Source organism: Mizuhopecten yessoensis, unplaced genomic scaffold (assembly GCF_002113885.1).
Source record: "Mizuhopecten yessoensis strain PY_sf001 unplaced genomic scaffold, ASM211388v2 scaffold6135_2, whole genome shotgun sequence".
Taxonomy (NCBI): Eukaryota; Metazoa; Mollusca; class Bivalvia; order Pectinida; family Pectinidae; genus Mizuhopecten; species Mizuhopecten yessoensis.
The window spans coordinates 339,473-352,862 of record NW_018406398.1 but is presented as its reverse complement, the minus strand read 5'-3'; the positions used below and the strand labels follow the sequence as shown (position 1 = coordinate 352,862).

Genomic DNA, 13,390 nt, shown 5'->3' with positions numbered 1-13,390 from the left:
TGTGTGACTTGTTATTACGCTCATTTGTGTGACTTGTTATTACGCTCATGTGTGTGACTTGTCATTATGCTCATGTGTGTGACTTGTTATTACGCTCATGTGTGTGACTTGTAATTACGCTCATGCTAACTTGTTATTACGCTCATGTGTGTGACTTGTTATTACGCTCATTTGTGTGACTTGTAATTACGCTCATGTGTGTGACTTGTCATTATGCTCATTTGTGTGACTTGTTATTACGTTCATGTGTGTGACTTGTTATTACGTTCATTTGTGTGACTTGTTATTACGCTCATTTGTGTGACTTGTTATTACGCTCATGTGTGTAACTTGTTATTACGTTCATGTGTGTAACTTGTTATTACGCTCATTTGTGTGACTTGTTATTACGTTCATGTGTATGACTTGTTATTACGTTCATGTGTGTGACTTGTAATTACGCTCATTTGTGTGACTTGTTATTACGCTCATTTGTGTGACTTGTTATTACGCTCATTTGTGTGACTTGTTATTACGCTCATGTGTGTGACTTGTTATTACGCTCATGTGTGTGACTTGTTATTACGCTCATGTGTGTGACTTGTTATTACGTTCATTTGTGTGACTTGTTATTACGCTCATTTGTGTGACTTGTTATTACGCTCATGTGTGTGATTTGTTATTACGATCATGCTAACTTGTTATTACGTTCATTTGTGTGACTTGTTATTACGCTCATTTGTGTGACTTTTTATTACGCTCATGTGTGTGACTTGTTATTACGTTCGTTTGTGTGACTTGTTATTACGTTCATTTGTGTGACTTGTTATTACGTTCATTTGTGTGACTTGTTATTACGCTCATTTGTGTGACTTGTTATTACGTTCATGTGCGTGACTTGTTACTTCGCTCATGTGTGTGACTTGTTACTTAGCTCATGTGTATGACTTGTTATTACGCTCATGCTAACTTGTTATTACGCTCATGTGTGTGACGTGTTACTTAGCTCATGTGTATGACTTGTTATTACGCTCATGTGTGTGACTTGCTATTACGCTCACGTGTGTGACTTGTTATTACGCTCATGTGTACTTGTGTGACTTGTTATTTCGCTCATGTGCGTGACTTGTTTCTTCGCTCATGGTTTTGACTTGTTATTACGCTCATGATAACTTGTTATTACGTTTATTTGTGTGACTTGTTATTACGTTCATTTGTGTGACTTGTTATTACGTTCATGTGTGTGACTTGTTATTACGCTCATGTGTACATGTGTGACTTGTTATTACGTTCATGTGTGTGACTTGTTACTTATCCCATGTGTGTGACTTGTTATTACGCTCATGTGTGTGACTTGTTATTACGCTCATGTGTGTGACTTGTTATTACGCTCATGGTTGTGACTTGTTATTACGCTCATGTGTGTGACTTGTTATTACGCTCACGTGTGTGACTTGTTATTACGCTCATGTGTACATGTGTGACTTGTTATTTCGCTCATGTGCGTGACTTGTTACTTCGCTCATGGTTTTGACTTGTTATTACGCTCATGTGTGTGACTTGTTATTACGTTCATTTGTGTGACTTGTTATTACTTTCATTTGTGTGACTTGTTATTACGTTCATTTGTGTGACTTGTTATTACGCTCATGTGTGTGACTTGTTATTACGCTCATGTGTGTGACTTGTTATTACGCTCATGTGTGTGACTTGTTATTACGCTCATGTGTGTGACTTGTTATTACGCTCATGTGTGTGACTTGTTATTACGCTCATGTGTGTGACTTGTTATTACGCTCATGTGTGTGACTTGTTATTACGCTCATGTGTGTGACTTGTTATTACGCTCATGTGTGTGACTTGTTATTACGCTCATGTGTGTGACTTGTTATTACGCTCATGTGTGTGACTTGTTATTACGCTCATGTGTGTGACTTGTTATTACGCTCATGTGTGTGACTTGTTATTACGCTCATGTGTGTGACTTGTTATTACGCTCATGTGTGTGACTTGTTATTACGCTCATGTGTGTGACTTGTTATTACGCTCATGTGTGTGACTTGTTATTACGCTCATGTGTGTGACTTGTTATTACGCTCATGTGTGTGACTTGTTATTACGCTCATGTGTGTGACTTGTTATTACGCTCATGTGTGTGACTTGTTATTACGCTCATGTGTGTGACTTGTTATTACGCTCATGTGTGTGACTTGTTATTACGCTCATGTGTGTGACTTGTTATTACGCTCATGTGTGTGACTTGTTATTACGCTCATGTGTGTGACTTGTTATTACGCTCATGTGTGTGACTTGTTATTACGCTCATGTGTGTGACTTGTTATTACGCTCATGTGTGTGACTTGTTATTACGCTCATGTGTGTGACTTGTTATTACGCTCATGTGTGTGACTTGTTATTACGCTCATGTGTGTGACTTATTATGACGTTCATGTGTGTGACTTGTTGTTACGCTCATGTGTGTGACTTGTTATTTTGTTGTCTTTACCCCAGTTCTCATTTTGACGATATGACATTACTTGGATTGGCCTAGATTTACATGATAAGTGTCGCCCATGAAGCAGAAGACGCTTACCCTTCCGGAACACCTGGTTTCATAATCCTTGTAACTTTTCAAAATTATTTTTGCTTTTGTTCATATATTGCCCTAGTTTTATTTATTTTGAGTTAAAATTACGATTCGGGGTTGTTATTTTATTTTATTTTTTATTTTTGCACCAGTTAACTACAACAAAAACTAACAATATAACGTGTTATGGGATAAAATGATTATTTATCTCCCATCATAAATTAACTTACCTCTGCAGGATAATATTTCCCGTCGACGGAATGTTCCGACCCGTTGCTGGGCTCTACCCCGAAATGGAAATGCAGATTTCGGAAATCGTACGCTTTTCCTTGCGACTCTAGTTGCAATGTCCCACTTGAATTAAGGTTGCTCTGGAACGTTGGTGCATGACCTTTAACAGCAAAACCGTAACTGTAGCAAGATACTCGTACACAAATCCTAAACTGTCTGCTGTCTAACATATTGTAGAAGTGATAACAACATCAAAAAGCTTTAATTTGTATTGAATAATAAACAACAAGTATCTGAGCTTGGCAATTGCTTGCGTCATACAATTTGGTGTGGTACATGTATTAAATTTGTTCGTTAAATTGTCAATGTTTGTCGGTGCATCGAGGGAGACATGATTAAGAAAATCCTACTGTGATATGATGGCGGTAAGCGAGGCTGCAAATAAATCAAGGGACGTTATATCGAGTTAAAGCTGTAGTATGGACTTCGATCTCTCAATTTTGTAACTTCAGTTTTGTAACTTCAGTGTTGTAACTTCAGTGTTGTAACTTCAGTGTTGAGCAGTATTGAGCGTATTTACGTACAATGAGCTTAAGCGTGTGTGTAATGTTTGTTGAAATAAACACGTGTGTCTGCTGTCATTAGATGTCAGTCACTCGTATTTTTTAAGCCATTATTTAGTTATCAGCTGATTTATTAAATCGTGTGGAAGTAAACCGTAGTGTACTAGACGATATTATCAGTAATGTGTATTTAAGAGATTGACCTCCCATTAACATTGTGACATGTGTTGTATAAAAAGAAATCAGATGTCGTCTTATAATTTAGAATCAACATTTCACAAACCATGCTACGTCAGCCCCTCAGATCACGTGTCAGACATAGGCCCTAATACCTCAATCATTTCTAGAACTTTGATTATTTCAATTTATTTTACAGCGAAAATGAAACAAGTCTTATCAACTTATATTATGAATCAGCCTTATTGGTTTTGATGATAGCGCGCATGGGGTTTTGATGTTGCAGTTTACAAAGTGCACTCAATGACTCGCTACGTACATGGTCCTCAGTTCCGAGAATAATGTCTACATTTAAAAAGGACAAAAGAAACATTATAATGATATGAGTGAAAAAGAGAGGAAATACGTAAGTGAATATCATAAAATGTTTGTTCCGTTATATCTTTGATGTGAGGACACATGTAAAGAACATTTTTATATTCGTTAATATAAATATAACTGTATTTGTTCTACAACAATTATGAAACAAGTTATTAAAACTTATAAAATCACTCTTTCTGGCCAAGATTTTAGCGCACGAGGGGTCTTAATGTGGGAAGAAACCGGAGTACCCGGAGAAAACCCATGTGTTGGCAGGTGATCCAATATCATTTCACGTCCGATAGAGGAATTGAACCCAGGCCGAGTGAAAGCCGAGTGCGTAATCCACTGCGCCACCCGACCACTTATAGTCGTTTATATACATTTGAATTACCATTATTTTCAAAATATCCATCGATTGTGCTGTGCTCAGATTTCAACAGGAAGACGTTATTGTTTTCGTCATTGGAAGTGAAGTGTTCCGTATTGATATCGATAGGAGATTGTCTTTTTCCTCCACACTTGCTCCATCCGGGAACATATTTCCAGTGGGAAGGATCTGTTCAAGACATCAAGAAAAGTACACTATTTTGTACATACAACGTATTGGTTTCATTCTGTGCATTTTTTTCTCATTTATATCATCAATATGTACAAGTAAATGTTAACTGATAAGAAATTTTCATTTTTATTTTGTGTTCAGAAATACTTGCAATTAGACTTAGAAATAATAACTATATTAGGGGTAAAGATATAGACAACTCTCCACTACTTCTCTCACAATATGCAGATGATACCTCTCTCATTTTAGATGGAACGAAACAATCATTAAAAGAATCAATAAAAGAGCTTAATTTATTTGCAAAAAATGTCTGGTCTTAAAATAAATAAAAGTAAAACACAAGTTATATGGATAGGCAGTAAAAAGTACAGTGATGAGATATATTATCCGGAATGGAACCTGCAATGGGGAAGTCAAAAATGTATGGTATAAGGTATAGAATTTCATGTAGATTTACATCAAATCCCTCAATTAAACTATGATAAAAGATTAGTGAAACTTAAGTCAATAATTAAGAATTTGAGTACACGAATATTTACACCAGTAGGAAGAATACAAATAATTAAATCTTTATAAATATCCCAATTTAATCATTTATTTATCTCCTTACCAAATCACCATAAGGACAATTGTAATCAAACTATCTATTGTATTGAAGATACTATTACATGTCATCTTAAATAAGCTCAGAAATACAGGGAAACATATCTGCTTTTGTTTGCCATAACTTACTGTAAAAGTGGAAATATACGAGGTGTGGAAATGTTTGCGATTTTCGCGTTGAGCAAATGAGCGCGAAAATAGCTGCCCGCAAATATTTATTCATAGAGTATATAGATTATAGCTATAATATATAAATTCCAGAACCAGTGCCAACGCAAAAATGTCCACACCGCGTAAAGGATCGCAACTCGCAAATTTCCACTTTTACAGTAATTGAACCGTTTTTCACAGTTGCAGAAAGGCACAAGTGACGGTAACGTCCTCGCGATGTCCTGGTTACATAACTATGTTTTCTAACACTAGAACAGTAATATACCGCGTGCATGTAGGTAATGGACGTCCCCATTCTTGTCCGGGTGCAAAGTAAAAGACTTTACAGGGACATGACGCAGACGGATACAGTTTTGGGGTGGCTGATACATGCATGCGCGGGGACAACTTACAAACTTAATATAACTATATAAAATATATATTGATATATAACACATGTATAAACATAGCTATTGAATGTAAGGTGTACGAATAGTGAAAGACCACCTGCGAGTGGACACTTTCTTGGTCGGGGGGCTGATCCCAGGGCTCCTCAACTCTGGCAGCCTCCAACAACCACTGAATATTCGCATATGCATATGTCAAAGGTCTATGAAAATGAGAATATCAAAATGCTGAGGAATTAAAATTTGTAAAAAAAAAAAAAAAAAAAAAAAAACAACAACACTAGAACAATTCAGCGGACCTAAATAGCCAACAGATTAGGCAACAGTGTTCATGTGCGTGAAAACATGTTCAAGAACTAACGCATGAAGTTCCAGCTTCTTGGAAACCATAGAACAACGACTTTACTCCCACAAAAATGACTGTCCGATCATTTTGGCAAATTATGCTACAGCAGGAATCAAGAAAAAATCACATAACGATTGATTTCAACGTACCGCCAAACAAAATTATTTAAATGTATATTCATTGTATTTATGCAGTACTTCATATTGCACTAACTACAGTGATTTTTATATAAATTAATATTTTGATTCTGTAATTGATATAAATGTATGATTATATATGATACTTTGTTGCAATTGTTTCTAAATTCATATTTCATCCATCAGTTCCTTTCAGCAGAGAAGATTGCAGAAGTTTACAACAAAATTAACTCGTATATCTTATATTGATTATGTAAACTTGTAAGCTATATTTGAATGCAAGACATGATTTCCTTTGTTGTCCATTAATCAATTTTGACAGATGGTTCTTGTCTAGATTTGTGTTCTTATGAAGTTATATTGTCATTTTTTGAAGAAAGGCTGACGACTCAATTCCAACTGATATGCATGTAACATGTAAATTTTGACTAACACAGAAAATGAAATTTAGAAAATATCACATTAAAAACTGAAAAAAATAAGTGAGGAAAAAGATTGTGAAATTTTAAATACAAAAGTCAACCCAGTAAACTAAGGGAGAAAGCCTCAAAGTATCGTCACACACGAGAATTGATATAAAACAGGAGAAACATGTACTGATGAAATTATATTTCATAAAATATTTTGTAAATAAAATGTACTTACCGAGATCGCCTTGATCGTCATAGTTAAAGTCGTGATTTGCTTCCACTAGGTAAACGACAGTCACAAGAACGAAAAGAGTGCGTCCCTCCATGTTATACGTATCGCACGCGCACAGTACAGCACACGGGGAAGTTATTATATCATGCATTATTGATTTTGAGGGACAAGTTCAATCAATCGGCTACAGTATGTTTCTACATTTCTGGTTAAAGCTACAATCAATGTGAATATCTAATTTAATTTTGGGGCGTTCTTTCAACGGTTAATTGGAAAAACAACTTGGATTATGGAAATATGTGACAGAACACAGTGTTAATAAGTACTGATGTATAGCAATAAGTATTACAATTACGTATACGTCATTAACACTAATACGTCAACAAATATTGGATGATGATCGGTAATTTGTGATTCGGTGTTACTATCTTTAGAAACATCAGGCTCATATTCGCTCTTTGACGTACGTTTGATAGTAATGTCGCAATGCTTTCTGTTAGATTTAATAACATTTGAATCATGACGTTTAATTTAAGGTTTTTTAAATGGACGTTGACGTTTGGTGACTATCTGTTGGGAGTCCGCGGTCTTGTTGAAACTAAATCATCAAGTGTTACACAACAAAACTGAAAACCTATCCCCCAAATATTACTTTCTCATGTCGATATAATCATATGTTAACCTTAATTATATCCATAATTGATCAATCATGCATTAACAATAATTACATAACACATACTACACAACCAAATCCTCGGTACTACATTACATAACACAAGAGTCGTTCTGTTCCAGGCAAAACAGCAGCAACAACGACAAGAGAATACCAAAGTATCAACAAAGGTTGTTTGAACACGAAACCGATAACATTGGGACAAAATATAAACAAAGGCAATGTAAAGATGGAGAACCTTGACAAAATACAAGGACAATAAGACTAGGACCCGTATTCACGAAACCGTTTTAATGCTCAAAGTCTGATTTTGTGCTCAAGCCCAATTTCTTATTCCAGTGATGAATTTATTAAAAATTACATTTTGTCAATGATCTGCACGAACTTAGGAGAGTCTTAGGACCGAATACCATTTTCGATTTTAAACCAGCGGCAAGAAAGTAGGTAAGGGAACGCATTCATGTTTACAGGCCAAGGTGTTACTGAAGGTGTCTTCTTCATAATCGACAACACCTCTATGTCAATTCAAGACGTGTCACGTATTGCATGCGAGTATCAGAGTAGTGACAACGAAGCAAACAAGTATTTATTTTTATTGTTGAAATATGTACCCATTTGAGTAAAACATAGTTAAGTATAAGTAACTTAAGTTTGTCAGAACCATGAGCTGATCATTCCTAGATCAAGTTTCAGTTAAATCGACCTATTAGAACTTGATTTTAAATTTGAAAAGGTTGTTTTCAAAATAGCGGCCGTGGCAGCCGAATTTGATTTCTGATCGACTCGAAAAATAACAACACTTGGTCAGGACCATGAGTCGATCATTCCTACCAAGTTTCAGTTAAATCGTCTTAGTAGAACTTTACTTTAAGTTTGAAATATATTTTCAAAATGGCGGCCATATTGGATATCTGATCGACCAGAAAAATAACAACACTTTGTCAGGACCATGAGTCGATCATTCCTACCAAGTTTCAGTTCAATCGGCCTAGCAGAACTTGACTTTAAGTTTGAAATAGTTTTTCAAAATGGCGGCGGCGGCGGCGGCCATATTGGATTTCTGATCGACCCGAAAAATAACATTTTGTCAGGACCATGAGTCGATCATTCCTACCAAGTTTCAGTTCAATCGGCCTAGCAGAACTTGACTTTAAGTTTGAAATAAGTTTTTAAAATGGCGGCCATATTGGATTTCTGATCGACCCAAAATATAACAACACTTTGTCTGGAAGGACCATGAGTCGAACATTCCTACCAAGTTTCAGTTAAATCAGCCCAGTATAACTTTACTTTAAGTTTGAAATATATTTTCAAGATGGCGGCCATATTGGATATCTGATCGACCAGAAAAATAACAACACTTTGTCAGGACCATGAGTCGATCATTCCTACCAACTTCAGTTCAATCAGCCCAGTAGAACTTGACTTTAAGTTTGAAATAGTTTTTCAAAATGGCGGCGGTGACGACATATTGGATTTCTGATCGACCCGAAAAATAACAACATTTTGTCAGGACCTTGCGTTGATCATTCCTACCAAGTTTCAGTTCAATCGCCCTAGCAGAACTTGACTTTAAGTTTGAAAGAGTTTTTCAAAATGGCGGCCGTGGCGGCCATATTGGATTTCTGATCAACCCAAAAAATAACAACACTTGGTCAGGGAGATGTCAGTAACATTCCTATGAAGTATCAATGAAATCCCTTCTCCAGTATTTCAGCTTAAGTTGAAAATGTAAAATGTTAACGGACGACGGACGACGGACGACGCACGACGACAGACGAAGCTAAAGCTCAGGTGACCTAAAAAGCACACTAACCATAAAACTTAAATTCGACGACTTTCATATCACACAAAGAAATTACAAGTTTCCCAATGAGATCAAGATGGCTACCACTACTTTTCATCAGCGTGCATCTCTGAAAACCCTTTTTTAGTGAGTTTGTCCGTCTATTATGGAACTCATGATAATCAGAGCATGCCCGAGAATAGCGAATCAAATACGATATGTAAACATCGTAGGTTTGGGATGCAGGGATAAAAGTATCAAGAAAGGGAAAGTTCACGGTCGGAAAATCGAAAGCGTCTCGCTTATCGTACAGTTAAGTAATAAGCTGTCCCTGTCATGTTATGAGAGAAAATCGAGGAAACCTTACCAAGACCTCCAAGTTCACTTTCAGATAAATCGACGATGTTTTTCTTTAAATAGCAAGGAACATATTTACAAAATGCATAACATCGAATTGCATAAATCTATACTTCGTACAACATTTTAAATAGTAGTAAGCAAAATTTACATTGACTAATACTACAAAACACAAAGTATATGAACTACCCTTGCATAAATAAATGTCTTTGCATTATTAAAATAGGTTACAACTTTCAACTTAACCCACCTCGTCACCTCCAATCACACGACAACATAGGAATGCATATAACTTGTGCCGTAAGCACACCAACATACCCGGTCTCCTGCATACACACACGCAAGCACGCATACACGACACACATGGAGGCAAGTACACCAACATACCCGGTCTCCTTCATACACACACGCAAGCACGCATACACTACACACATGGAGGCAAGTACACCAACATACCCGGTATCCTGCATACACACACGCAAGCACTCATACACTACACACAAGGAGGCAAGTACACCAACATACCCCGTCTCCTGCATATATACACGCAAGCACGCATACACTACACACATGGAGGCACGTCCTTAAATGACCTTACCTGTTAATAGGACGTTAAACAAAATTAAACCAAACCAAAACCGCAAAGCAAAATGGAAGTCATGTTTCTGAATTATTATATGGAGTTATACAGTATACGTACACAACCTCTTTTTTGTAGTCATTTTAATTTCTGCTTTCCTTTTTCACCCTGAACCAATTTATCTTGTGTTCGAAGTGCCCTACTTTTGTTTACTTTGAACCATTGTATTCTACAAAACCCTCTTATTGATATATCCCAGCTGTGTTCCCTACAGAACACTGCTGCAAACATCAGATGATGCCTGACTGGAAAAACGCATTAGCAGGATGACATCCTACTGTTGAATTCAATTTAACGGTAACTCCTTTTATCTAGGAATGTTTTTTTGATAAGAAAAAAACCGTTTCGTTGTCACGATTGTGTGTCATCACATTTGACACACAATACACTGGTTATTTATCTCCCAGACAACAAACAGACACTGTCGTAATCAAAGTCTGATTTGCAAAATATGGCGGTACTTGTAATTTTGACACGGTGGTTACTTAGCAGGTTCATTGTCGTCAAGATAGGGCGTGTCACATCAAAGACTTTTCTTGAGTATTCTTACGTCACCAACAAAAAAACTTGCGAATTAGGAATGACAAGGCTACTTTGATGAAATGTTAATAATGCTTTAATAAATATAAATGGATTTTGATTTTCAAAGACACAAACACACACAGATGTTGTTGGACACAGAACACTATTGATTTTTTCATACATTTCATACATTCTTGTCTTTTACCAAGGCGGCCGGGGTTCGATTCGATTATAACAAGATTATAAACAAATATCCTCACTATTGTTAGGGCCCTTTGAATGATCCCTATATCACTGGCGAATATTGTAACGAAGTAATAAGCACTGTTTTCGTCGATTTTCATATTTTCCGTGTCTGGTCTCATGTCAGCGCCTTCCCTTGAGTCGGTGTCTTTGTATTGGAGGCTTTACTTATGAAGTGCGTGTGATCATTGCAGGAAGCATAGTCTTAATTCATTACATACTCATTTTACCAGTAACAGATTGTGTACTATTGTTTACCGAGTGTATCAATAATTTACACTACGGCATTGAAATACCAGATATGCAATGCGGAAATAACGACCCGGAAATACGATCAGAAAAGTATGTGAATCACGAAGGTTTAACGATTATTAATTTAAAAAATCTGTGTACGATGAATGACGAAATGATATTATATACATCACCAGCAGCTATATAGGACGCTTAAATGGTTTATTTATAGGCTACATGTATTTGACTGTATGCTATAGTGAGTCCACTAACGCTAACATAAAATACTTCTTACTGTTCCGATACATATTTTTAAATTTAATGTATATTTGTTACTTTTTATCAATTTTTCAACATTCAATACAAGATTATATCATTGTTTATGGCTTTAAAGGTAAACATTTCTGTAGAAGTTATAAGTTTGTTGGGTTTGTTGGGTTAACAAATAAGTACTAGTTACCTCCCTTTAACCGACTTAGTTTTTCAAAAGTTTTTCCACAACTAAAGGATCTTAAATCTTTACAGAGGGTCGAGCATCAGAGGCGTGTTCCGCCGCAGGAGGGTGTTTGGCAGGAGGGGAAATTCTACTAGGCTCTAGCAATCTCCCGAATATTAACAAATAAAACACGACTTTGTATACGAATAATATTAAATTTTGTACTTTCTATGTAGTTTTTGATTTACATAAACCGACAAACATAACAACACTATTTTATCAATTACGTTACCCGTTGTAGAGGTTGATGGGTAATCGGTGATTCAGGTAAATCTCGCGAGTCTTTTCCTCGTCCCTGTGCACAAGCAGTGTTGCCAGCAATGAAAAGCGCTCTGTTGTCATGGTAGCGCGCAGGTATGTATCTCTGCGGTTGCCGTTGACATTAACATGGTCAGGAGCAGTATCAACACGCTAAAAAGATTTGGTACGTTTGAGGATCCACCTGCGTTAGACACTAGTTTATGTCATTCTACCGCTGCTCCATCGGTAATATTAATCACCAAACCTTTATTAAATAAAAAACATATTCTTAAAATATATTCTTAAAAAACAAATTAGTGTAAGCACAATGTTGTGTGAAATAGGTGAACTTTCTTCATATACATTTATTATCTCATAACATATCAAATGACATCTATGATATATTGTATTCTATAAAAATATTGTCAGAATCGCTTATAAAGCTGAAGTGATTTCACGTTTACTATGTATTCTAACGCACCTGATCACAGGGACCTGATAATTGGTTACAGCTGTATTTGGAACTAAGCTATGGGTTTTAGAATGATTTTACACGTTCTAGGGTTCAGATCAATTTCCGGTAAAAAAAAAACCTGTCACCTCCAATACTCGGAAATGGCGTGTATTTGGAGGAAACGGAGGTCATGTATGCGGAACGAAAATACGATTTACGTGAATATAGGTTAATGAACTAACCGCCATACTCTACTCCTGGAGTAAGCACGTGCACAGTTTATGGGACTCCTACGCGACGACAGCGCTCGGCGACACTTGGAGGCGATATTCCGGTCATTTGTGGCTGGTCGTTACGCTACCAGCATCGAGTACTTGAATGCGGATCACAGGCCATGCCTGACGGTATATATGTATAAATTTTAGAAAAATTCCGAAACTACGATATCCATTTCCATATTAATTTGATATTTTCAAATTTAATTTAATTTTACTTAATTTGCTGAACTACCGATTAAAACGTTGGTAAAATTCTAACAGTAATAGTTGATCAAGTTTGAAATGGTTGTTCGAACAGTAAATTGGAATGCAGTGAGACCGTTTATGATTATCAAAATGTGATTTTTAAGAACTATCTAAAAAAAATACATATATCGTTGTGTTTGTTGTCATATACACATTTAGTTTTGGATTTCAATTTGTCTTTGAAACAGATTGGTTTGAGATTTTTCTTGTCTTTAGGTAATTAAGGATAGAACAACTGGGCCCAGATGGATTTGGGTTAGGTTGAGATTTTTTGCAAACTTACTGTAAAATACTGATTTAATTAATTTTGTGTTCGTCGGCAATTTTGCATCTTCCTCTTATTACGGAATGAAAGGTATTCAAACAATATTTTAGTAAATTCAAAGAAAATACATGTTCCTGGTGTTTTCGTTGTAGGACATGAGACGTTCTAGAAAACAAAATGTTCATGGGGGAACCCCCCCCCCCCCCCCCCCACCC

At 36.3% G+C, this 13,390-nt stretch overlaps 1 protein-coding gene across 1 annotated transcript in view; it reads right to left on the bottom strand.

Moving 5' to 3' along the window:
• Positions 1-6,878, bottom strand: part of LOC110451644 (carbonic anhydrase 2-like) — an 11,744-nt gene extending 4,866 nt beyond the window's left edge. The window contains exons 1-3 of the mRNA XM_021499764.1: positions 6,748-6,878; positions 4,292-4,456; positions 2,797-2,957 (exon numbers count right to left, since the gene is read on the bottom strand). Of these exons, the coding sequence (XP_021355439.1) occupies positions 2,797-2,957; positions 4,292-4,456; positions 6,748-6,838 (417 nt within the window). The 5' untranslated portion in view covers positions 6,839-6,878. The remainder of the gene's footprint in view (positions 1-2,796; positions 2,958-4,291; positions 4,457-6,747) is intronic.
• Positions 6,879-13,390: the final 6,512 nt, after the last annotated feature.